This window comes from Vipera ursinii (assembly GCF_947247035.1).
Source record: "Vipera ursinii genome assembly, chromosome: 4".
Lineage (NCBI taxonomy): Eukaryota > Metazoa > Chordata > Lepidosauria > Squamata > Viperidae > Vipera > Vipera ursinii.
Window position 1 is genome coordinate 96,827,175 of NC_139514.1, and position 27,637 is coordinate 96,854,811.

A 27,637-nucleotide genomic window follows, 5' to 3' on the forward strand; every position below is an offset into this window, starting at 1 on the left:
CACGACCCATAGGTTGGGGACTTCTGCTGTAAAGCATTGTGAAGCGGTATATAAGTCAAAGTGCTATTGCTAATTGCTATTGCTATTTATTTTCACTACAACAATACACTGTTTTCCACTGGATTGAAGATGAAGAATATGAATAGCATCAACACAAGAAAAGAAAATAATAGTAAGCAAAATCAAACCCAAGAACAGGCACTGAAATAGGTCAGAATGGTAGAATAATAATAGTTCTAGAAAAACTAAAAGGAAGGCAGGGAGAGAGGGAGGGAGGGAGGGAGGGAGGGAGGGAAGGAAGGAAGGAAGGAAGGAAGGAAGGAAGGAAGGAAGGAAGGAAGGAAGGAAGGAAAGGGTACAAATAGGTGAAGTACAGACTTTCTTATGTTCTAATGAATATGTTGGCCTCAATTGGGAAAGTGAAGAGCTTTCTTGCTTGGAAGTTGGGGAACAACTGGAAGCAAGATGAGTGCAGATAAATAATAGCCCTTTTCTAGCTTTCAATAAATGTGGCTTGACTTGGTTAAAACTTTTGTTGATTGAAATTTCTGACCAATTAATTACTGCTAAGAGTGTTATGTGATTTATTTTGACTTGTTTTATTGGAGTGCTGTACACCACCCAGAGTCACTTTCCATCAAATGGGTGACTAAATAAACAAATTATAGTAAAATGGATGAGTTAATATTCTCCCTTGAAAAATAGTTGATATGTTCTCAGGAATTCATTTCTGTAGAGTAGCTAAAGGCTTGGAAGCTTAAAAAGAGAAGTCAAATGAAAAGAACTAAAAACTTTATTGCTATAATAATAAATTGGGCTGAGGAAATGTAATTGCTAAGGAGAATGAAAAGGCAGAGCAGCCTACAATAAAAAATGGAGAAAAATCTGTCCCTAAGTGATTTTCTGCTTCAGAGAAGGCATTTCATTTTCTCAGATGGGTTTACAATTACCTGGACATAGTGCATACTACAACCTAGTTGATAGTTGAAAATGAGATACATAGGTAAGGTGGTACAAAGGATGAGTAATAATGTGGCCTCTTATCCAACTTACACTGCCAGGATTATGATAGCGGCTTATCTCCTGGCTTTACATTTATAAGAGAGTTGTACAGGATTTTAAACGTTCCATTTTACTATTGATGATTATCAGAATAAAAGAAGTTTTTAGGAGATTTCAAATGGTCTCTCTCTGGGTTTTTGATGAAGAACATATTCATCCCCTATTAAAGCTTGGGAAGAAAATTATGGTTTATGTGAGAGAATATGCCTAGTCTGAGATAAGATGGAAGCAAAGGTTTATGAAATCCATAATCCTGGATGTTCCAAACTTCGTGTATTTGGTTAAATCAGATGTGCTGTGGAGCAATGTGGTCATAGATTCTTTGGATAATTCCAGATCTACTGTATGGAAGTGAAAAGGACTGTGACCATCAAATGAGACCATAATTTCATCCTCATCTATGGTCATGTCTCTGAATGTTTGAAGGCACTATAACGGGGCACTGATGGAGTGTTTGCTTCCACTTGTGAGGTGCCCAAGCTTTTTCGTTAATTCTTTTGTAGGCAGGTGTCCCTGGTAATGATACAATTGAACAGAGAGCTTTGTCAGGCTTGTGTATTTTAGAGCATCCATACAAATGCAATCAGTGTTGTGTGCCTAATTATGAAGCAGATGTATTTCTCTTCACATGATTTTTGGGTGTTGAGAATTATATAGTGTTTTTTATTAGCTTTTATGGTTAACAGGTATATGAACAGATATCAGGTAAAGGATTACTTTGGTTAGGGGCCAAAATAAGGGCAATGGCTCATATAATTGTCTCTATAAAATTCTCCATTCAATAAAGATTATTTCATAGTCTTTGTATATTTAGAATCATTTGAGTACCACCTTCATATTAAAGTCTATCAATTCCAAACTGTCCCTATGAAAAGACATTACAGTTTTGATAAAATAACAATATCTTGCCACAGAATATTCCAGTGTTAACATTTTCTTGGTCTCTTTGAAGAGCCCTCTCCCTCTTTCATAGAGAAGTATAATAAGATAATTCAGGAATTAAAGCAGTATTTAACTTATGCAAACACTGGCAATCCACATTTAAATTGGCAGCATTCCAAATGGTAGTTTGAATGTGCCAGAATGGGGAAAAAATGACAGTTACAAAGCTTAGAAAGTGAATGCAAGAAAAATGACTGCATGGAACATTCTCAGATTAAAAAGGCAGTTTGAACAACTACTTCAATCCAGGAGAAAAGATGCTATAAGCATGTGTTACCCAGGTAGCCAAAATAAAGAACTCAATTGCAGTCCTTCTACAATATGGCCATATGCCAAGTATATATCTGTATTCCATAAGATCAGTGGAATACTGTATAGTCTTCTGACATTCTGGAGATTGTAGAAAGTCTAAAAGCCTTGAGCTGGATACAGAGAGATTGCCAAAGAGTAATCTAGTAGTGATGGCAACTGAAGTAAACAATTTTGATTTCCCACTTAAGACCTGGGAAAGCTCCTGGAAAACATTTAAACACATTATTCTTCTGGACCATTTACATTCTTCCAGTGATGGACTAGCACAGGCATGTCAAATTTGTGATGTCACATGATGTCACGTGACGTATTGTAACTTTTCCCCCATTGGCGGCAATGGGGTGGGTGTGGTTTCGATGTGACGCATCCAGCCTGCGGGCCGGCAGTTTGACATGCCTGGCCTAGTATAATGAGTACAATTGCTAAGATTACCAATATACTTTTGAGGGTGTCTGTCTTACAAGCAAGATATTATCCTAGCTTTCAGGATAATAACTGTCTCAAAATAATGTATATAATTAATCAACGCTCTCCCTCCATTAACTTTCAGGATAGTTCAGCCAACACACACACACACACACACACACACACACACACACACACACACACACACACCTGTATTCATGCCAGAGAATCTTTTATGTCATTATTCAGTTTGATTTCTAATATGAATCTCTCTTCTGTTTCCCCTTATTACCATTTTTATAAGGTTCTTATTTATGTACCTTAACAAGCCAGGCAAGGAAGAAAATTAAGGTGATGAAATAGAAATAAGAGCGCCATCGGGGAAAACTGTCAATTGCTCGATACATCAGAAAGACCCAACCTTCCTGAGATGCAGCTTCATAAACAGTAAATATGCTTGTTCCTGTAAATGGTAAAAGAAAAAAAAAAGTTCTGTACAAATTAAATGAATCATTTAAAAAAATAAGCATCATCTTCCCTTAACATCATTTGCTTATCTATGAAACACATTTCTGTGCCCCAGAAAAGCTAATCCATTTTCCTTCTACAATTCTTTTGATAAGCTTTCATCTGGTGTGCAAGAACAATTGTCACTATGTGATTCTATGAATATATTAAAGTATCTGTGGGCACGCTGAATTAAAAATGCTTAAGTTATTTATACTCTTTGTCTTTTTCTACAATTTGGACATTTAAACATGACTCATAGTAAATAATAATAATAATAATAATAATAATAATAATAATAATAATAATAATAATAATAATAATAATAATAATAATAATAGAAACAGATAATATAATAATAAATAAAATAATGCTAAAATAAATAAATAATAACATTTTTTTCTAGAAACAGCTAGAAAAAATAAGAATATCATGATTTGCAAACTGAAGTTGAGTGACTATGGAGGAAGAAATCAATGGTTGTACCAATAGTAATAGGAGCCCTTGGAGCAATACCCAAAGGGCTGCCTAGATACATGGAAATTTTGAACTTATTAGACCTGAATATCCTGATTTTGCAAAAAAACACCTACTCAGAATTGGCTATATACTCAGACGCTACCTTAATAGCTCTTAGGTCTTTGGTTAGGACTTGAACTGGTAAGTTTTTACCAGTCCCAGATGGTGAATCGAATTGAAGATTAAATCATAATCAACAATAACAACAACAATAATAATTACAACAATAATAATTGAAAAATAATAATAATTGCTCTTTGTATCCCAGATGCCCACCTGCTTGCTTGCATTCCCAAAGAAAACACCAGTTCTGACATACTAAAATTAAGGCAGTTATTATTTTTTATTAAAGTTTTATTATTATTATTATTATTATTATTATTATTATTATTATTATTATTATTATTATTTTAACAGAGTTCAATAATAATTATTCAACAAAAACATGAATAAGTATCTTATTCACTAATACAAATTAAATTCCTAATCCCTAAAACTTTTCTCTAACCATTGATAAAATAGGTCCCAGGTTTGAAAATATTCTGTTTCTTCTTTTTCTTTCAACCTTAAAGTCAGTCTGTCCATTTCCGCACAGTCTAATAATTTTTTGATAATTTCTTCTTCTGGTGGTATTTCTTCGTTCTTCCAATATTGTGCAAATATAACTCTTGCCACTGTTATCACATGTAGAATCAAATATGTACTTTGCTTATCACGTTTTTCTGGCATTATACTTAGTAAAAAATAAATCAGGTTTATAGTCTATGTGTTTCTCTAACATTCTTTCTAACCAAGTGTGAATTATTGTCCAATATCTCCTTGCTTTAACACATGTCCACTGTGTAATGTATTGAGCTTTGTTTTACTAAGTGTATTATGTGGGTTTAACTGTTGGAAGGTTGCTTAAGCAGGGAGCTAGCTAACGGCTCCCAGCTTCTCAGACAACCCGTCTCCAGCGCCGCCATTGGCTGCTTCTAGGGTGGCAATAGGTTGCTTTAAACCTATTTGCCGCCACCTAGAGGCCAGGGTATAAATAGCTGCATTCGCAGCCCTGTTTCCCAGTTCAGTTCCTGCAAGCAAATAAAGAATGTTTCTGACTGAACTCACTCGCCTTATCTTTTCGATCAAGCAAAGAACCCAGTACACAACAGTGGCGATGAAGGTGGGATCCTGCTTCTCCAACAGAGCTGAGAGTCACTAGGGAAGAGGCCGGAATGCGCCTGGCGGGAAAGCAATTCCTCCCCCTTACAGTCGACCTAGCACATGCATGCTAGCAAACATGCAACCAGAGGATCAGTCCCTGGGCACACAGAGGAGCAGGACAAGAAGACGATGAGCCCCAGCCATGAAGAACAACCCGAAATGGCGAAGGTCGGAAAGCTGGAAGAATTTGACATAGCTCACCCAGAAAGATGGTCAAGAACTACCTCCGTGCCAATCAAGTCATTGAGGATGGCCTGAAGGCCGCTACACTCCTCTGTGTTTGCGGCCCAGCCATATTCGACACCGCAGAGAACTTGTTCGCGCCAATGCCATTGGAGTCCATAATGTTCATGGACTTGAAGAAATGGCTCAGTGACCACTTGCAGCCCAAGCTGTCGGTAATAGCTTGGCACCACACATTCAAACAGAGGGTTCAACAGCTGGGTGAAACAGTGTCTGAATTCATCACCTGTGCCAGTTCTCCAATGTAGAGGAGAGGCTCCGGGACCAACTTGTCTGCGGCCTCCGGAATCGAGAGTTGCAACAAAAGCTCTTCGTCAAAGAGACTCTGTTGTTTCCAGATGCGCTGAAGGAGATCATGTTGGACGAAGCCGCTGGTGGGGCCATATGAGCCATGCAGCCCACCAAAACAGCACAGTATGAGGAGGCCGTCCATCATGAGGACGCAGAACATGCTGAAGACTCCAACAACAACACAGAAGTTGACAAGTTCCAAAGGCATGCCAACCAACAACATCGCAGCGACAAGCAACAAGGGACGACTTACAAGGCAGATCCCTTCCTGAGGTGTCCAGGATGTGGCGACCACCACCAATGCTTGGACTGTAGGTTTCGGACAGCCATGTGCCGGGCCTGCAGGAAGACCGGCCACATCGCGTCCATTTGCAGAGGTCACCAGAGGGACTGGCAATCGAATCGCAAGTCGGACATTCCGATCAGGAGAGGTACCGGGGCCCCAGGGCAGTATAGCATAGGGTTTTGCTCCAGCTGCAGAAGCGTTTGCTGCACGGGAGCTCACCACCCCATTAAGCTGAAATTTCAACTTAAGGTCGAGCTGCAATGGGTCCCTTGCAAGGTGGAGCTGGACACAGGCTCAGCCATCTCCCATTATATCACTTGAAACATTTAACTTCATCTGCAATTGCAGCAAGAGATGGGCCAAGCTCAGGCCATCCGACATTATACTGACCGACTTCCAGAATGCCAGAGTCACAGTCCAGGGCGAGGCCAAACTGGCAGTCAAATTTAAGGGGTTTTCTGGGCACCTGGACATTGTCGTAGTAGGGGGTCAGTGAACGAACCTGATCGGGCTCGATTGGTTTGATGCATTAGGCATCCAGGTAACTGGTATCAACCGGACTCAAGTCGCGAGTCTAGCGACATTATGCAAGGAGTTCGCAGATGTGTTTGACTCAGGTCTAGGGACTTACACGGGGCCGCCAATAACATTTAAACTAGATCCTACTGTAATGCCGGTCAGGATTAAACCTCGTAGAGTGCCATTTGCTCTTAAACACAAGATAGACGCTGAATTAGATAAGCTCATAGAACAGGGGGTTCTACAGCCCATAGATGGGGGTGAATGGGAAACCCCAATAGTCACACCACTAAAAGCCAATGGAGATGTCAGAATTTGTGCTGATTACAAATGCACAATTAATCATGCACTCAAACAGCATGCGTACCCGGTGCCAGTAGTCAGCCACATCCTGGCATCACTGCAAGGGGGTACAGTTTTTGCAAAGTTAAATTTGGGTCAGGCCTACCAACAGCTTCCTGTGGACGAGGCCACAGCCATGGCACAGATTATTGTAACCCACAGAGGGGCTTTTAAAGTAAAATGCTTGCAATTCGGGGTTAGCGTAACTCCTGGCATTTTTCAAGGCATTATGGAGCACACGCTCAAGGGCATTCCCAGGGTCTGCCCCTATTTCGATGATGTACTCATCGCCGGTGAGTCCACTGAGGTGCTTGCAAGGAGGCTCAGAGCTGTCCTTCAATGGCTTCGCGAAGCAGGCTTTAACCTTAAGAAAAACAAGTGTAGCATTGGAGTCCCTTCAACTGAGCTCTTGGGTTTCCGTATCGATGCTGATGGCATCCACCCTGCTGAGTCAAAATTGAAAGCCATTCAGATGGCACCCAGCCTCAAAACAAAGGGAGAGCTTCAGGCATTCCTAGGCCTCCTAAATTTTTACCATGCATTCCTTCCTAACAAGGCCGCAGTGGCAGAGCTGTTACACCGGCTCTTGGATAAAAATACTACTTGGAAATGGACCAAGGTACATGAAAGCAGCTTTAAGGCATTGAAGGCCCTACTGTCCGCCAGTTGTATGATCACCCACTTTAAAGAGTTAATGCCGGTGTGCCTTGCGTGTGATGCATCCCCATAGGGGTGGGGGCTGTTTTAAGCCACTTGGAGAGCGATGGGACTCAAGTCCCAATTGCTTTCTATTCCAGGACACTGTCCTCTGCAGAGCGTAATTATGCACAAATTGATAAAGAGGCATTGGCCATTGTAGCTGGGGTAAAAAAATTCCACGACTATTTGTATGGCAGGGGCTTCATTGTCTTCACAGACCATAAACTGCTATTGGGGTTATTCACTACAGACAGACACCCCACATCTTATCCCCTAGGATGTTAAGATGATCCATCTTTTTATCGGCCTACAGTTTCAGGCTAATTCACAAACCCGGCAAAGATATGGGCCATGCAGATGGCCTCAGTAGGCTTCCACTGCCTCAAATCGAGCCAAATGTGGCCCCCACAGCCCGCGTTTTGTCTATTCAGGACTTGCCAGAATTTCCCCTCCATGCTGGGGACGTAACTGCAGAAACTGCTGCAGACAAGACCCTAAGTAGAGTCCTATCCTGGGTTCACACAAGGTGGCTGGAAAACAGTCCTGGACCCGAGTTCCAGAGCTATTTCACACGTAGACATGAGCTGTCAGCTCACAAGGGTTGTATCCTATGTGGGAGCAGGGTCATTGTCCCCACTTCCTTAAGGGACAGGGTACTGCAATCACGTCATGAATGTCATCTGGGTATTGTTTGGATGAAAGCATTGGCACGAAGCTATTTATGGTGGCCAGGATTAGATAAAGCCATTGAAGCTCAAAAGTACACGGGTGCTACATGTGTCAGCAGCCTAGGCCTGAAATGCCACACGCTCCTGTCCATAGATGGGAGGAGACACACACTCCCTGGTTGAGGATTCATATCGACTTCGCTGGGCCCTTTCAGGGACAGCTATTTTTTATAGTGGTCGACAGCCACTCTAAATGGTTGGAAGTTATTCCAGTCGCGAATATGACTACTGCTAGGACCATCCAGGTGCTTAGGAAACTCTTTGCAATGCATAGGCTGCCGGACATCGTAGTGCCCGATAACGGGGCCCAGTTCACAGTGGCAGAATTTCAGGCTTTCTTGAGGACTAACCTCATTAGGCACATGACATAGGCTCCATTTCATCCGTCTAGCAACGGGCAAGCCAAACGAATGGTGCACACTACAAAGGAGTCACTGAAGCATATAGTGATTGGGGATTGGCACCACAGGCTGGCCAATTTTTTGCTCTACCAGCATACCACGCAATGCACAGCAACTGGCAAAAGCCGAGCAGACCTGTGGTGTGGAAGGCGACTAATCATGAAACTGGACAGGTTGCACCCAGACTGGGTGGCAGCAGATGCCTCTCGCCCAAGACCTCTGAGGGGGTTGCAAGTGGGTGATGGGGTGTGGACCCGGAACTATGGGCATGGGAACTTGTGGGTGCCAGGCAAAATCACTAAAATATTGGGCCCTCTCTCATACAAAGTGGTCCTAGATGGCGGGTGAGTCATTCGCCACTAGATTGATCAGCTGAGGAAGTGGTTTCCAGAATGGCCACAAAGCGAGGACTTCATCCCAGGTCCAGTGCAAGGACCTCAAACCGGCAGCCAGGCCACACAATTCACATGCTCTGAGGACCCTAGCAGTCAGAGCAATGGGGAGGTGGTTGTAGAGGGGCAAAGCCTGGCAGTGCAACATGGGTCCCCCAATGGGGAAAGTCAACCCAAACTATACAGCCACTGTGCTAACTCTGTGCAAACAAGGGACTTTGTAGTGGGCCGACCTGGAATGGCCAGCCAGAGAAATTTGAGTCAGCCAGACTCTCTTGGACTCAAGGACCCTGGTCTACCCAGCCTAGTGAGCATGCTGGTAGACCAGGAGCTGCCGGGATCCCCCAGGCGATCTACAAGGGTTCGCAAACCTCCTGTGTACTTACAGGATTTTGTCCTAAAATAATTGTGCTGGAATGTTGTGTTTGTTACTGAAATTGCTGCTAGTCAGGGAAGCCTCTGTATTAGTGAAATGTGGAACAATGCTGTATGCATGCATACTACTATTTTGTATTCTTGTAAACTCTGTAATTGCCGTACTTATTCTTTTGTTGCTATAATGTGTGTACATTCTAGGGGGGAGGGGTGTAATGTATTGGGCTTTGTTTTACTAAGTGTATCACATGGGTTTAACTGCTGAAAGGTTGCTTAAGCAGGGAGCTAGCTAACGGCTCCCAGCTCCTCAAACAACCCCTCTCCAGCACTGCCATTGGCTGCTTCTAGGGCGGCAATAGGTTGCTTTAAACCTATTGGCTGCCACCTGGAAGCCAGGGTATAAATAGCTGCATTCGCAGCCCTGTTTTCCAGTTCGGTTCCTGCAAGCAAATACAGAATGTTTCTGACTGAACTCACTCGCCTCGTCTCTTTGATCAAGCAAAGAAGCCAGTACACAACACACCACATATCATAAGAAGTGTCTGGTTTGTGTTTACATTTCCAACATTTCTCTGACATGTTTTTAAACACTTTTGCTAATCTTGTTGGTGGCAAATGCCATCTATAAAACATTATATATGTTTTCTTTGTATGAAGTTGACATTGTCAATTTATAGTTTCTTTCCCAGAAACGTTGCCACTTTTCTAAGTCTATATTATATCCAAAATTCTTTGCCCATACTATCATTGTCTCTTTTACTTGTTCATCTTTCATTTTGAAATTTAATAAGAAATTATACATTTTTAATTAACTTTTCAGCAGAAGTTAATAATGTCTGATCAAACATAGTCTGTTCTTTGTAAAATCCATACTGTTTAATATCTTTATCATATCTGACTTGCATTTATAAATGTGACCACCATGTTAAATCGATGCCCTGATTTTCCATCTCTTGCCTGGATTTTAAGTTCATTTCAGAATTTAGAATATCTTTGTATGTCCATATTTTATTGATACTGACTAGATTTGGATGTACAAAAGCTTCCATTGTTGAAAGCCATCCTAGAATTTTCAAATAAATGTTACATTTTATTTTTTCCCAAGTTAATAATAATGCATTTCTAATTTAGTAGTTTTGGAAGTATTTAAGTATTTTATTTTTTCCATACCATAGAAAAGCATGCCAACCAAGTTGCAGATCCTGTCTTTCCAGATACAGCAATCTTTTATTTTTAAGAGTTACCCATTCTTTTATCCATGTTAACACTGATGCTTGATAATATAAAACCCAATCTGGCAAGCCAAAGCCTCCATTTCTCTTGGCTTCTTGTAACATTTTCAATTTAATTCTAGCTTTCTTTCCTTGCCAGATAAATTTTTGAATTAGAGAGTTTAAATCTTCGAAGAATTTTTTCTCCAGTTTTATAGGTATCATTTGAAATAAAAATAATATTTTTGGTAATATATTCATTTTCACTGAAGAAATTCCTCCTAGCAACGACGATTGAAGCTTTATTTGGTTTAATAATTTAATGCAATTATCTTTTTATTGTTGAACATCTTGCTGACAAACATATTCCCAAATAATTTACCTTTTTGACGATTTGCAATTCTATTTTTTTTGATAATTGCTTTTTTGTTTATCTGTAAAAATTTTAACTATCACTTTAGTTTTTTCTCTATTTATCTTTAATCCTGCTATCTTTCCAAATTGTTCTATCTTTTCCAACTGTTTAGGAATCATCTCTAAAGGTTCCTCAAGAATGAATACCAAATCATCTGCAAATGCTTGCAGTTTGTAGGTTTCACTTTTTATTTTCAATCTTTTAATTTCTGGATGTTGTCTAATGTTTCTATTTAAAACTTCCAAAGTTAAGGTAAATAGCAATGGGGATAATGGACACACTTGTCCTGTGCCTTTTCGTATATCAAAATTCTCTGTGTAATTCCCATTTACAATTACTTTTGCTAATTGTTTCTGATATTTTGTGTGAATTCTATTTATAAAGTTTTGACCAAAGTCCATTATTTTTAGTTGTTAAATTATAAATTGCCAAGAAACATTATCAAATGCCTTTTGGGCATCTAAAAATAGTGCCAGTTGTTTCCCTGGATGAAGTTCATAATATTCCAGTGTATCTAGTATTACCCTCAAATTATTTTTTATTTGTCTCTTTGGCAAAAATCTATTTTGATCAGCCTCTCAGCTACTATTGAAATGAAGATTTAATAGCCCACATTCAGTAGTGATATCGGTCTATAGTTTTTCATCTGGGTCAGATCTGAGTCCTCTTTTGGTATCAAAGTAACATTATTTTCTTTTGTGGGTTTATCTGTAGTTCAAGTTCTAATTTTTTTAATTCTTCTCTTAACAACTGACATTGTTGTCTCTTTTCTTCATTTTTCCCCGCCATGTATGTTATTGCTATGCCTTGAAAATATGCTTTGGCTGTATCCCATACATTTTGTAATATTGTACCTTCTTTTTTATTTTCTTTGAAGAAAAATACCATTTCTTTTGTTGCTAAATCTATAAATTCTTTTTCTTTTAATATAGATTGATTCAAAGTCCATCTTAATTTTTTCTGCATTCCTTTCCATACCATATTTAAGGGGTTATGATCTGCCCAAGTACCTAATTCTATTTCAATTTCCTGCATATTAATCCTTAATTCCAGATAGGAGAGGTAATCGTTTTCTTCCTTGTTTCCCTGATTTACTGCTTTTATAGTCTAACGTCCCATCTACTATTGCATTGAAATCCCCAATTAAGCATATATTTTGATATACTATTTCTACTATTTTTCTGTGAAGGTTTTAATAAAATACTTATTATTTGGTGCATATATTGCTATCAAAAGTATCTGTTTTTGTTTTAAAAATATTTCTACCAATAATATTCTTCCTTGTTCATCTGCATAAATCACTTTGGAATCTATTGTCTCTTTGACATATATAACTACTACTCTTTTTTGTTGTTGTTGAGCTGATGTTTTCCAAGTTTTGGATTTTCCAAAAAATTATGATGTTGTTTTCTTATGTGTGAAGGGACGTGGTGGCTCAGTGTGTTAGGACACTGAGCTTGTAGATCAGAAGGTCAGCAGTTTGGCGGGTTGAATCTCAAGTGCCGCATAGCAGAGTGAGCGTCTGTTACTCGTCCCAGCTTCTGCCAAGCTAGCAGTTCGAAAGCACGTAAAAATGCAAGTAGAAAAATAGGGACCACTACAGTGGGAAGGTAACAGCGTTCCGTGCGCTTTGGCGTCTAGTCATGCCGGCCACATGACCACGGAGACGTCCTCGGACAAACGCTGGCTCTTCAACTTTGAAACGGAGATGAGCACCAGCCCCTAGAATTGGAAACAACTAGCACGGATGTGCGGGAGAACATTTACCTTTACCTTTCTTATGTGTGTCTCTTGAAAACAAATTATATCAATGTTTAATTTCTGTAATTGTTTGAAAATTCTTTTCCTTTTTGATGGGGAATTCAATCCATTTATATCCACTGGAAAAAATTCTATTTTCTTTCTCTATATCTTTAGGTCTTGTTGATCTCGTAATCCTCTGCTCTTTTACTATTCCCTCATCTTCTTTTTTTATTTCAAGACTCTTTTTTTTATTGAAAAGTTTTAAAATACAATTTTCCTTTAAAAAAAACCCCCCTTCCCCCTCCCTCCTCCCGCCCTACCTCCCCCCTCCCTCCCTCCCTCCTCCCCCCCCTGCCTCCCCCCTCCCCCCTCCCCCCCGACTTCCCAGAGCTGAATACAAGGTATATATATAAAAAGAAAAAAAGAAAGGCAAACATAAGCAACCATGTACTAACAACTATAAATTCTAAAATCCATCACTCTCTAGCTTATATAAGATAAAACAAACCTTAGCAATATTAAATATATATAAAAAACTAAAATAAAAAAGAAACACTTTCTAGCTTATATAGGATAAAACAAACCTTAATGATATTAAATATACATTAAAAAGAAGAAAAAAAACCCCAAAATAGAAAGAAAAAAAAACAGAAAAAAAAGGAAAAAAGAATTATTCAAATACTATATACCGTATATACTTGAGTATAAGCCGAATTTTTCAGCCCACTTTTTGGGCTGAAAAATTCCACTTCGGCTTATACTCCAGTCAACAAAAAAACTTACCGAGGACTTGTGCGCGGCCGAGGCTTTGGTGCTTCCGGGATCGCGCGCACCTCTCCCAAGCCACCGCCGTCCGAGACCTGCCGAAGTTTGGGGAGGTTTGGGGAGGTGCGCGCGCACCTCCCCAAACCTCCCCAAACGTCGGCAGGTCTCCGTTCCTCCGCGCCCTGCCTGCCTGCTTCTTTCCGCAGCGGAAAGAAGCAGGCAGGCAGGGCGCGGAGGAACGGAGACCTGCCGACGTTTGGGGAGGTTTGGGCGCCTCCCCAAACCTCCCCAGGTCTCCGTTCCTCCGCGCAGACCTGCCGACGTTTGGGGAGGCCATTTAGCTGCCATTCAAAACAACCAACACCCCAAAACTACAAATAACCTCTTTCAAATTTATGACAAATGCAGCACTCCAGTGGTCATTCACACTTACCACAGACCCTGGGGATGTTGCGCTGTCCTCCCCTGCCCGTCTTCCCCTGCAGCACTTAGGCCTGCTCCCCAGGACTCCTGGAAGCAGCTGCGAACAATTCCTTGCTAACATGGCGGCTACTTTCAGAGCCTTCTCCGCTAATCAGCTGTCTGCCCATCAGCTGTCCATAGGGATGCTGCAAAGCTCTCCTTCTCTAGGCCTTGGACTCCCTCCTGGCTGAAGAGTAGATGAACCAAGCCAGCAAGGAGACAAAATGTTTCTGCAGCTGTTTTTCCTCTCAAATTTTTTTTGTTTTTTTTTTAAAAGTAATCTCCGAAGGTTATGCCAGAAAATGGAGGACGCTGGGTCTTTGCAAGCTTTAGCTGTCCGCCTGGCTGCCTGAAGGCCGCCCTTTTCAGGCAGTCTGACAGACAGCTAAAACTTGCAAAGACCCAGCGTCCTCCATTTTCTGGCACAACTTTTAGGGATTTATTATTATTATTCCTACTACTACTATTACTACTACTACTACTTCAGGAGTAAAAAGTTGCAGAAAAAAATTCTCTCCTTACTAGCTTAGTTCCTCTACTCTTCCATCTGGAGCCAAGGTAAGATTTTAAAAAGGGATATTGGTTGGAAGGCAGAGGGAGAGTTTAGTTTTAGGATCTAAAAAAAAGGGGGGGGGGAAATCAGCGAGTACATCCCAACCAGCTTTTTATGTTTTTGTTATTGAAGAAATATGGGGGAGGGGGAGGGGTTCTGGGGTGGGTTGGGGAGGGGATAATATTGTAACTTCAATAAAAATTTTCAATAAAAAAAAAAGAAATATGGCTTTCTGGGGGAAGGTGGGGAGGGCGTTAAGGAAGGAAAGGGTTTTTGGAAGCTCGTCCTGAAGCTGCCTTTTGTGCAAGGGGCCTTTTCTCAAAGCCTAGAGAGGCAGCTTTGTTGCCTCCCCGTAGACAGCTGATGGGCGAACACCAAAAGCTCCAAAAGGCTAGGGAACTAGTCCCAGAACACCTTGGTAGGAGGAAGGGCAGAGGCAGAATTGGGAAAGAGGTAAGACAGGGTTTTCCTTCCCAGATGTTTCTCTTTGGCAAGACAGCCAGCTGTGCTGAAGCCCAGTATCTGGGGGTGGGGGAGACCTGAGGCAGGCGGGCTGGTGCTTGCATTAGGCCTCCCAGGATCTCCCCCACCCTCAATTAATGACCAGTGCACTCTTTAATGAATGCACTGAGGAGAATACGTATGGCTGGTCATTACTTGAGGCAGTTCATTTAACATTATTTAATGGCAGTCTCCATTAGGGTCACAACCTGAAGACTATCTGTGCAATACTTATCAACAGAATGTGTGGCTGGTACAGTCTATGACATATCTGTTTTTCCCCCCTCCTAAGCTTATACAAAAGCTAACAGATGTAGCAGAAGAATGCCAAAGCAATCAACTAAAGAAGTTGAAAGAGATTTGTGAAAGGTAAAAACTACTTAACAATTCTTTTGACTACCATTCTAGATGTACTTGGAGGGGAATAATCCCCTGTCAGGACAGAGGGAGTCACTTCTGGGTGAATCTGTATAGTGAGACCTGGGGAGGTTTGGGGAGGCGCCCAAACCTCCCCAAACTTCGGCAGGAGGAACGGAGACCTGGGGAGGTTTGGGGAGGCGCCCAAACCTCCCCAAACGTTGGCAGGTCTGCGCGGAGGAACGGAGACCTGGGGAGGTTTGGGGAGGCGCCCAAACCTCCCCAAACGTTGGCAGGTCTGCGCGGAGGAACGGAGACCTGCCGATGTTTGGGGAGGTTTGGGGAGGTGCGCGCGTACCTCCCCAAACCTCCCCAAACTTCGGCAGGTCTCCGGACGGCGGCGGCTTGGGAGAGGTGCGCGCGATCCTGGAAGTACCGAAGCCTCGGCCGCGCGCAAGTCCTCGGTAAGCTCCGGGCAGTCACTTGCTTCGCGTCTCCTGAGGGAAGGGGGGGCGACTGGAACGGGCGTGTTTCCTCGCCTGCTGGGCGCCGCGATTTGCCCGGGGAACGCGCGGGCCCCGAATGGCAGCGTGGAGTGAGGAAGCGGACAGCCAGGGCTTCCCCGAGAGCCACGGCCACACAGGGTATTCCTGTGTATTCAGGCTTGCAAAATGGCGGATCGAGCCTCTGCTGGCGGCAGAGGCTTGCAGAGCGCGGATCCAGCCTCCGAGGCATGCAGAACGGCGGATCGGCTTATACTCGAGTCAACAACTTTTCCCAGTTTTTGGGGGTGAAATTGGGGGTCTCGGCTTATACTCGAGTCGGCTTATACTCAAGTATATACGGTAATACTTCTCAACCCTATACTTGTCCTAAATAGACTCCATCCATTTTGTCCATTCCATGATATAACGTTCTTACAAATAATCTTTCAAATTAACCAAAATCTTCGCCACCTCAACCAAATCAGAAAACTTTAAAGTCCACTCTTCTGTAATCGGCCGTTCCTCTTCCAGTACCACATCTATAATTATTCCAAACAATAAAAAAGATTGCGAACAAAACTTTAACCTCCATTTGGAAATCTTCTATATATTCCACCAAACTTTAATCCAAAAAAACTCACCCTTTCCACAAAACCACATGTAAAAAATATATTGCGTCTACACCCAAATCTTTTCCCACCTCCCATACTTGACTATGAATACGTCTTAGAAATTCCATAGACTTCTGCAAATCCTGCTATTTTCTCTTCTTAGATCGTTTTGCAGCAGCACGCGTCACCCTGTTCTATAGAATCATCCGACGAAGTTGTATCTTGATCTCCTCCAACACCGTTGTCTTCTATCTGACCACCTTCAACCTCTTGATGCACTCCTTCTCCAGATCCCTTTTCAGCTTCCAGAAGTGTTAATGGCGTTGCATTTAGAACATTATTATAGAAATCACGCGCTTGCATCACAGTAACCAGACGGTACCTTTTACCTTCGTGCGTCACCATCAACCCAACTGGGATCTCCCATCTAAACCTTATATCTCGTTGCTTGAGCTCTTGCACAAGAAATGTAAAATCCTTCCTTCTCCTTAAAATCTTTGGAGGAATTTCTTTTAAGACCAAAACTTCTTGATTAGCAATCACAACTTTAGTATCATAAGCAGCTCGTATAACTTCATCTCTAGTTTCCCTTTTTGCAAAATATACCACCACATCTCTAGGCAACTTTCTCTGTCTAGCAATCCATGAATTCACGCGAAACACTTTATCCATGCCTCCTTTTATTTCAGATGCTGGCTGTTTCAACACTACTTCAAAAGCCTCAGAAACCAGCTGCTTTAGATCTTCCTTGGTATTCTCCTTTAAGCCTCTAACTCTAATGGCAAACTGCATCTGGTAATATTGAACAAGACTCAGTTCCTTTTCCACTTTATCTTCATTCTCCAATACTTTTGCTTCTAATATAGCATTCTTTTGAGTCAAATCTTCTAGCTTTTCCTCCAATTCTTCCACACAGCGAGCCACTTTACACACTGAAGACAAGATGTCTGCCTTCATCACTCTGAACTTCTGTTCCATCCTCTCCTCCATTCTCTCCTCCAATTTCTCCAATTTCTCCTCCATCTGTACAAATCTATCATTAATTGATTCCAAAATTACCTGGGTGTGTTTTTCAAGAGCATCTTGTAAGTCCTTTGATGTCAATACATCAGGAGGATGCAGCGCCTGCAGTAATGATTGTTGCACAGGAGAAGTTCCAGCACTCCGAAGAGTTTTAGGGGGTGGTTTAGCCGCCATCTTTTACCAAATGTGACGCACTTTCACTTCAGATTTATAATCCAAAAAAGTCCATCAAGCTGGAGAGTAAAATATAATAATCCTCTTCACCTTTTCCTCTTGTATCGCTCTGCCTGCTCCTTTAATCCATAGTCATTCCTTCAGGCAGGGGTGGTCGCAGACGGCTGGCTCTGCTCCAAGAATCAGGAGCAGAGGCGACGGCCAGCTGGGAGCAGCCCAGGCTACGGGGGAGTTCAATCCTTCAGCCGCCCAAGCCATAAGCTCAGGCGGCCCTGGAGAACTCTACCCCTACCTGGGAGCTCGCCCCCTCCTCTTCTCCCGAGGAGGGGGCTTCAAATTCGCCCGAACAGCTGATCGGCGCTGTTTCGGGCGAAAAAACAACAGCTGAGCCGCGGGCAGCCCGGGAAGGCTGTCTCCGTCGCCGCGGAGCCACCGGAAGTCTATTCCCTCATCTTCTTGATTCATCTTCTCTTTTCCTCTTCCACCTGTGTAATTATTTCCTCTATTATTTGTTCTGCCTGTTTCTGGCTTTTTCCATCCTCTTGTTGATATTGTGTTCTTTCTCTCAGAAATGCTCTCTATCTTCTATCAAAATCCTCTGCCTTCCACACTGAGTCCAAACGATATCTTGTGTTATTCTAATTCATCAAAATCCCTTCTGGCATCAGCCATCTAAAATTTACTCCTTTTGCAATCAGCTTTGTAGTCAAGAAATCATATTATCTTCGAGTATGGCTTGGGTCCGGGATATCTGAGGGAACACCTGCTGCCAGCATCAAGTTCCCTTCGTCCAGTGCGCTCCCACAGGAAGGGCCTTCTCAGGGTGCTGCTGGTTAAAGATTGCCAGCGGGTAACACCCAGGGGGAGGGCCTTCTCTGTGGGTGTGCCTGCCCTCTGGAACCAGCTACCTGCGGAGCTTAGGACCACCCCCGACCTTCGTTCATTTTGCCAGGACCTGAAGACCTGGCTCTTCAAACTTTCCGGCCCAGGCTGAAAGTTTTTAATTGGGGTTTTTTATATTTTTTTCAGGGATTATATTTAATTCTTTTTAATTGTTTTTAATTTTTGTATCAATGTTTTAAGTACCCTGTAAACCGCCCTGAGTCCTTCGGGAAAGGGCGGTATATAAATTCAATAAAATAAATAAAATTCTCTTGGGAATCTGTTTCAGCACTACTGTTTCTTTATCTTTATATTGTAATAGGTCATCTGTAACTCTTCTTAATATCTCATCCCTCATTGTTTTCTTCATAAATCTTATATGGACTTCTCTGGGCAATTTGTGTTTCCTTGTGTAACTTGAATTCATTCTAAATATTTCATCCACCTCTTGCTGCATCTTGGGCATCATGGCGATATGGATGAAAGAAACTGGAGCTCCAGTTTCCTAGTCCAATTTTGCTTCATCTGGAGACCCAAAGAGGTCAGAAAGTCACCCTGGAGAGGCAATGAGGAGGAAGAGAAACCTTGGGAGTTCGGAGCCAATGGCGGTTGGCCCAAACGGACCGAGGAAACTCTTTAAACAGGTGGGAGAAAGGTTGATGGTAAGTACGCAGACAGCCCAAGCCACAGACAGCTGGGGAAGAAGCGAAGAGCTGTGGCAGGGCCCTGAACAGCTGAATGTCAACAATGTGTTTGATCTGGGTGAGATTCTTCTTTATTTCTCTTCCCTATGGACTTTTAAAATATAATTCTCTGAATTGAATAACTTTTAAAAGTAAAAAACCCCAGGAAGATTTGGGAAGAAGAGAGTTAAAAGCGGCAAGAAATCTGTAATGGGGGAACAAAATTAAGGAATATAAAAAAATATGCAGAAAAGATTTGAGTCTGATTGAAAAGAAAAAAATGATAATATGTTGTTGGCTAATTTTTTTTTATTTGGGAAGATTTTTTTACTTTGTTGTGAAAGAGCATTTTAAATAAAAGTTTTACTACTGGATAGAGGCACTATAATGAGGACATCTAGTGGTGAAGGAAGATACTACAATAATACAGAAAAAATCAGAATAGTGATGACCTTGAAACAACACCTGTGCTAAACAAAGAACATCCTGTGTTTCTACAAAAGAAAAAGAAAAGAGTTTTTTTAACTACATCTTTCAACTTTAGACATAACTATTATAGAAACTATTTAGAGACATGGTTTTTTCTTTTCTTTTTTCTTTTTTTCTCTAAGTATTTTTGAACTGACAGAAATATTTGGATTAGATTTATGCAGTTGGTGTTTTTTATTTTGCTGGATTACAGATTACAGTAGTTGGCTTTAAAAAAAAAACCTGGATTAGCCTAAGGCAGTTGGTCCCCTTTTAAACTTGGAATATAGCCTAAAGCAGTTGGCTCCCTTTTAAACTTGGATTATAGCCTAAAATAGTTGGTTCCTGTTTAAAGTTGGATTTTAGCCTTAAAACAGCAGGCTCTTTTTAAAGTTGGATTATAGCCTAAAGCAGTTGGCTTTTTTTCTTTCTCTTCTCCCTGTGGATTTACAAAATTTGCTTGATTGAACAATGAGTGCACCAAACCTCACTAAAATTACAAAAAAACCTGCTTCTGCACCCTCTTCTGGAACATCCAGTCCAGCAAGTCAGGGATCTATTGAAGCAATGTTACAACGAGAGAAGGCAAACAACCTCCAAAAAGAGATGCATGTGATCTTACAATTAATGCAAGAAATGATGCAGAAGAATCATCAAGAAACAAAAAACAATCTTGATAAGCTAAATGAACAAATGCTTGACATAAAGTCACAATTTGAGGTTCACCAACAAATGATCCTTAAAAATGAACAAAGAATTCAGAAGGTGGAAGATCAATCAGAAGATACTGGGGGAAAAATTGAAGCACCAATGAGAGAGAATGAAAGATTAGAACAAGCAAATCAAAACCTAGGAGCAGTCGCTGTTTTTTTTTTAAATGGAGAAGACGGTACATTATTTGAGATTCCAGAACATACCTGAAGATAAAGAGGAAAATATAGCAGAAGTGATTATTAATCTATTAGCAGTGGCCCTAGAAAAAAAGTTAAGGCAGTTATTAAGTTTTACACAATGTATGAAAAGCAAAGGAAAGGAGAAATAATTTAAGAGAAAAAAAATGTAAAATGTAAAGCAGATGAAGCTGTATATCCATGAAGTTGGTTTATCTGCAAGGATATGGAAATACATTTCATTTTCTCTGGATTTTTTAAAAAAAATATCTAGTCCAATTTAGAAAACTAATATTGTCTGGTGATTTTTCACCCCAGGTATTAACCATGCCTGATTCTTCTGAGTATTTCAAAATTAATCAAATATGGCTAAGTGCAGCTGTCTAGCTTGGCATAATTAACTTGATGCTTTTTCTTTTGCTACTGCAAAGGTTTAATGAGTATTTTTTCTTATTTTTTTTTGTAAAAATGAATTACTTTAATAATATCATAACTGTATTATGCATTAATCCAGAATATTTCACCAAACAAAACAGATTTCTTCAATATTCTATACTCCACTTAAAGCCAAGGAGATCCATAATTCAAAATGGATAGGAAGCAATGGAAAAACACAAATCCAATGTTATCTTGCCTTCTCTGAAACATTAAACCAATGCCTCTTTGATTTTATCATATAGTTATGTTGTATCTTATTCTTCCAGTAACAAATTCAACTGTTGTATACAATACACTCATTTTATTCTCCCAGTTTTTCTATAATATAAATAAACAGCATGATACAGCCTTAGCTGTAGAGTTTTCTTTCATTTCTTTATCACATTTCTACACTGCCTATCTCAACTAAGAGCCTCTGTGCGGGTTACAATAAAAAGTTAAAGAGTGGTAAAAAAGCTTAAATACAAGAAAGTTAAAACTAAGTTAAAATTAAATGCAAGTTTAAAAAGGTGAAAGGCACACCCTCATGTCACCAGCCACCCCCAGGTTCCATAACACTTTTCATCTCTTCATTTAGTTGTAGGCAAGGGACATTCACCTAAGGCATGAATGTATTAGTTATTTGCACTCTCTTTTAGTTTGGGGAAAATTTATATAGGGAAAACAAGCTATTTCTGGTTTAAAAAGTGGCAAATCATACATGCTTTTCCAAAAGTATTAGTCTTTTCTAGATGATTGATAAACTGGCTGCCAACTCTTTGTACTGAAGACAGAAATGGCTTAAAATGTCTTCAAAACATTTTAAAGACAACCCACATAATATTCCACATTCATTAGACTGTGATTACTATATTAATGTATGTTTTTTTATATTGCATCTGGATGCTCTGTTCTAAAATGTATTTTTTTCACCTTTTCTAGTATTTCTTTTCAATTATATTGCGCTGTGTAACTTTTTGCCTACAAATTAACACATTTTTTTTCTGTGATACCAACCTCTTTAAAATTCTGCTAAAAGCTATAAAAATAAATGTCGTTAGACTGACATTTGAAACATGAATGAATACTTCAGAATGAGATATATGATCTGAGTTCGGATATTTAAAAAACAATTTGCTTGAGGGGCTGAACAGCTATATATCAGAATGTCAAATCAAAAGCATCTAAAACTGACTATTCTGACATTCTGGAATTTTTTTTTTTAATGTTGACATTTGCAAAACAGCATCCGCTGTTTTGAAGCAGATTTCTTATAAACCAAGCTTTCTGCTTTCTATTTTTTATTTTCATTGTGCCCCTGTATCTTCTTAAGGAGAATGATGCATGCTAAAAAAGAAGCAAAGATCTGAGAAATACCTATTGTGAGGGTGAGATATGCCTTATATATTGTAATCTGTCCATCAGTTTTTTCCTTGGAATCCTGAAGACGGGATGTAAGTCCCTCAACTATTCCACAAGACTATCATATTATATAAGCATAATTAATTATGCGACGTTTTATTTCTGGATATGTAGGCAGACTTGAAGTGTCAAGGTTTTAATTATGATGGCAGAGAAATCAAGAGGGACTTTACTGAGCCCTGCAATCGTCCTCTGAGATGAAATTCAACAGCTGTTACCAAAGAAAAAAGCAAAAATACACCTATCTGTGCAATATACAGACAGACAAGACAGACACACAGACAGACAGACAGATAGATAGATAGATTAGATAAGAGATAGATAGATAGATAGATAGATAGATAGATAGATAGATAGATAGATAGATAGATAGATAGATAGATAGATAGAATATGTATGTGGGGGAAGGAAGGAAGGAAGGAAGGGAGTTCGTTTTTTTCTGCATTCAAATTAAAGCAAGAACAGAAGACAATCTCTCTTGTACTGATGAGAAAGTCATATGGCCCAGAGTCCATATGTAAAAGTTTGAGAGATTTAATAAGTATCTCAAGCATTCTGCTCTTTGTTTTCCCAAAATTTTAAAATGTCTTTCCAGAAAGACGCGTTAAGGATGAGTTACGGTCAGGGATGGGCTTATATATAGTAGGCCTTTTACTCAAATACAATTCTGAACAAGAACGAACTCAGAACTGGAGAAGGGGAATAAACTAGAAATAGTAAAAAAAAATTGATGTGTTGTCTACCTCATGAAAAATAGTGGAAGATGCAAATGGCAGTTCACTTCACTAGTGTTGTATACTGGGTTTGTTGCGCAGGAATGAAGACAAGGCGAGTGAGTTCAGCAAAGATCATGGTTTATTGCTTGCAGGTTCTTAACTAGAGAACTGGGCTGCAGATGCACCAATTTATACCCCTGGCCCCTAGGTGGCAGCCAACAGATTTGAAGCAACCTATTGCCGCCTAGGGGCAGCCAATAGCAGCGCTGGAGACGGGTTATCTGAGGTGCTGGGAGCAGTTAGCTAGTTCCCAGCTTATACAGTCTACTAGCCGTTACCACGTGGTGTTACAAGCAAGCCCAATACATTACAACTAGGACTACAGAAATAGACATGTATGTTAGAAATACAAATAAATATCAGAGGAACAGTTGCAGTCTCCAGCAGAAGGGAAGATGTACACATCTTAATCAGAACCATCCTCTTTTGTTTGATGGCTGTTGCAGAGAGCAGGAAACTTAGGCGTTCCCTGTTCACCCAAGAGAGAAGACGCAGGCAGACCTCATTAAGCACATGATCAGGACACAAGGGCAAACTCTAACTGCCACATATGTAGTACAATAATTACCTGAGAACAGAATGGAATGAAATGCTACCTGCAGGGCTGATGGAGGGTGGGAATGATCTTGGAATAAGAATCCCAGCCAGAGTAATGGCCAGATAAAAGACTGGCTTAGCCTTCAGCAGGAATGTGGGCATGCCAAACATCTCAAAAGGGATTCTCGCCAGTTTTTTGGACTGTAAAGGCAACGGGGGAGAAATGTACTTTCAGATTTGCTAGATTCTGTTACATTAATGTAGAATCTAACTCATCTGGCTTTTTGGATTCCTCGCAAGGTTGATAGCTGCAAGGTTTCAATGGGCAAGTTAAAAAGGGGACAGTTAGAAGTTTGGGAGGAGGCTAGAAGAAATGCTGGTAGTCACAAATTTGTTTTAAATCACGCAATCCTTCTGAACTAAGGGAAAATAACAGATTTACAATGAATTAAATAACAATATATTGCCCACTGAAATCCTTGCTAACTTTTAAGCATGATTGGTACATTTCTAGACAGGATGGGGATCACCAATAGCATCTTCTCTGTCCACCATCCCCTTGTCCTGTACTCCACCAGCATCAACTCCAGTGACTTCATCCACTTTCTTTGAAAGGAATAGGATTAGAACTTTTTATGCTGCTATTGTACAAGCATAAATGCTCCTGTATATGTATGAGAAATCCTGATAAGACTGGAGGTCCTAAGCATATGTACATGTTTAAGATGCATACCTGTCATTTCCATTTTACATAAGTGGCAATTTCATGGCTCTTTACATACCCACATCTTTATACCCAACAACTTTCTCAACTTCTATCCCCAACAACTCTTCTTCAGTTGAGTTACAACTTGTATGTATTTTATGGATTACTAAGCAATAATTGGTCAAATTCCATCAGGCACTGAATCATTTTCTGTCAATTACCAATTTGGATATTAAAGTAAGCCAGTATTTCTCAACCTTGCTGACTTTAAGCTGGGTGCGGAAATTGGGGACAATGTTCATCCAGTTTAAAATTACTAAAGGATGAGACACATTGGAGTCACTATTGTACAATTACAAAATGATTGCATATACTGTCTTACATCAGAAACAAACTAACTGATATGCAAGCTTACTCACGTACGTCCAACTCTCAACAGAGTAAAAATCCAAACCCTTTTATACAACCATATCTGCTCAAGTTCATTGGTAATACACTGGACAGATCCAGCGTATTTAGAGACAAGAGTATGTGCAATGCTTTAGACTTCAAAATAGCCATTTTGAAGGTTCTATGACTGAAACAAAAGATGTGTGCTTTCAAATAAAACTAATCAATTTTATGGCTGAAATGGGTTGTTGGTTCCAACTGATGCAAGTTCTGCAGCTAGACATTTGAGTTGAGCTTTCCTTTTGGATTGCTCTTAGAAAAGAAAAAGAAGCCTGTAATAAAGCAGTTGTATGAACAATATGAAGTGGTAATGCACAAAAAAATGATAATACTTTTCCAAATTTGCTCCTTGAAAAACAAAGGCACTAGGTCGTCTCTCAGCTTTGACACTGCCATTTCTAGTGTGTTCCTACTCTCAACTGAGACTGCACAGAAGACACTTTGCTGACATGGCTTCCGAGCACCCTTTCAATAGTTTACAATCAATTAATCAATTGATTACATTCTTGTTTCACAAATGGGCATACTCCTTGGGTCAGGAAAGATTGAATGATTCAGGATGAACAGTATAGCAGAGTTCACCCCACCAAAACAAAATAAGATGACTGATTCATTTGCAACTACAATTTTTTAAATTTGTAAGCTATGGGGAAATTAAAGCTTATGTAGATGAATTAATCTGAAAAAAAGTACAAATGTGATGTGCGGCCATTATTGTATTTTCTATACTGGCCTTTCTCAACCTTTTTTTACCCCAGAAATAATGAAATAATTTTCACCTCTGAGATTCCTTACATAAAAATTGCAAAAATACAAATAATTAACTTTAAATTTGTTTGAAGTTAATGTTATATAACATTTACAACAATAGCAAAGTTTCAGGCTGGCAGCTGAGTTGTAGCATGTTAAAATTCCCACTACTGCAAGCACTGGCATTGCTTGGCACACTGGGTTTTTTTTAAAAGAAAGTTTTTAAAAACAAAACTAAACAAAGAAAGTTACTCACATAACCCATAGACTGACCTCTTATGAAGCCCCAGGGTTCTAAAAATCTCAGTTAAGTGTTGCATACCGTATTTTCTGGCGTATAAGACAACTGGGCGTATAAGACGACCCCCCAACTTTTGAGATGATTTTCAAGATTTTTCGTCTTATACGCCGGAAAATCAGCGAGCCCGGGAAGGCACGCCCTCCCCTCTCACTGTGGAGGAAGCAGGGCAGGCTGACTTCTGGTGGGAGCCGGCAGGGCAGTCCTGCGCACGCGCGCACTCCCCGGCTGCTCCAGCCGGGGAGTGCGCTCGTGTGCAGGACTGCCCTGCCGACTCCCACTCGACGCTCTTCCCTCTTGAGGCAGCATCGCTCCCCGGCTCCTAAGGAGTCCTCGGGGATGCTGCTTCAAGAGGGAAGAGCTGGCTCCCGTCCGAAGAGGGAAGAGCGTCGGACGGGAGCCGGCTCTTCCCTCTTGAGGCAGCAGCTGCCTCAAGAGGGAAGAGCATCGGACGGGAGCCAGCAGGGAAGTCCTGTGTGCGTGCACGTGTGCAGGACTTCCCTGCCGGCTCCCGTCCAGCGCTCTTCCCTCTTGAGGCAGCATCCCCGAGGACTCCTTAGGAGCCGGGGAGTGATGCTGCCTCAAGAGGGAAGAGCGTCGGGTGGGAGCCGGCAGGGCAGTCCTGCACACGTGCGCACTCCCCTGCTGCTAAGGAGCAGCCGGGGAGTGCGCGCGTGCGCAGGACTGCCCTGCCGGCTCCCGCCAGACGCCACCCGCTGATTTTCCGGTGTATAAGACGACTGGGCGTATAAGATGACCCCCCAACTTTTGAGGTGATTTTCATGGGTTAAAAAGTCATCTTATACGCCGGAAAATACGGTACTAATTTTGCTAGTGTGTTGAGGTTGCAAATGCAAAAACGATGCAACCAACAGCATAAATAAATTCAGTTAGGTATTTATTCAAAATTAACGGTCTACTATTGATAGTGACATTTAAGAATCTAATGTAGCAATATTAGTAATACATTCCTAAAGAAATGTGGCAGTGGTGGAAGAAGTCAAAAGAATAGATTTAAATGGATTATAGCTCTTTTCCATGAGAAAGTGAATGAATCAATAATAGTTAAGTACACCAATGAGTTTCAAGCTTCGCCAATGAGATGGAAGTGCATAATTTGAGGCAGAATTATGTAGCAGGGCACCAAACCAGATTAGCCAAGTAGCTCAAAATTCCCTTACCCCACACATTTAGGAAAATCCAAATGCCACATAAAATAAAATGTTGCTTATAGCAACCAAAAGAGAAAACTATAGAAGGAATCCATAATATATAAAGAGTTGAAGAACTGGGTTTATATATTTATTCTTTGCCTTAAACACCAGCACAGGCAAATTTGCCATCTGAACAAAAAAGAAATGAACAATGTCTTTATAATAGTAAAACAAACCAACAAATATATAGCAGCAAATGTACAATTTTTCATATTTCCTGATCTGGCCTTGATAGTCTGTTCTGCTGGCAACGTAAGTGTTCATGAAAAGAACATTAAAGAGAGATCATTATTCTTTCCTCTGTCTCTCAATGTGTTTTGGCTGAGTACCTTGGGAGATTAATTTAACAAACCACAACATTGTTCAACAGGGAGGAGTTTAATTCTGATCAGATTCAAACACTACTTCGATATTGTGCTAAGTAATTTTCAAAAATACTTCACCCCCTGGTCAATTTTCTTGCAAGTTGGATATCTGGTAGTAATTAGCATATATTGTCACACCATTTACAATTTGTGAATCTCTGGTGAAAGCAAAAGAATTAGGAGCTTTCACAAAATGGCAAGAATGCTTGAAACATTTCATGCAGAGCTGTTTTGCTCTCAGCTTGAGGGAAAC

At 40.7% G+C, this 27,637-nt stretch overlaps 1 protein-coding gene across 2 annotated transcripts in view; it reads right to left on the minus strand.

Annotated features, from left to right (window-relative positions):
* Nucleotides 1-27,637, minus strand: part of NALCN (sodium leak channel, non-selective) — a gene marked incomplete at both ends in the record, with an annotated part of 220,409 nt that overhangs the window by 97,749 nt on the left and 95,023 nt on the right. For both annotated transcript variants that reach the window (XM_083361666.1, XM_083361665.1), the window contains one exon: nt 3,042-3,184. In XM_083361666.1, coding sequence (XP_083217792.1) covers nt 3,042-3,184 — 143 coding nt within the window. The remainder of the gene's footprint in view (nt 1-3,041; nt 3,185-27,637) is intronic.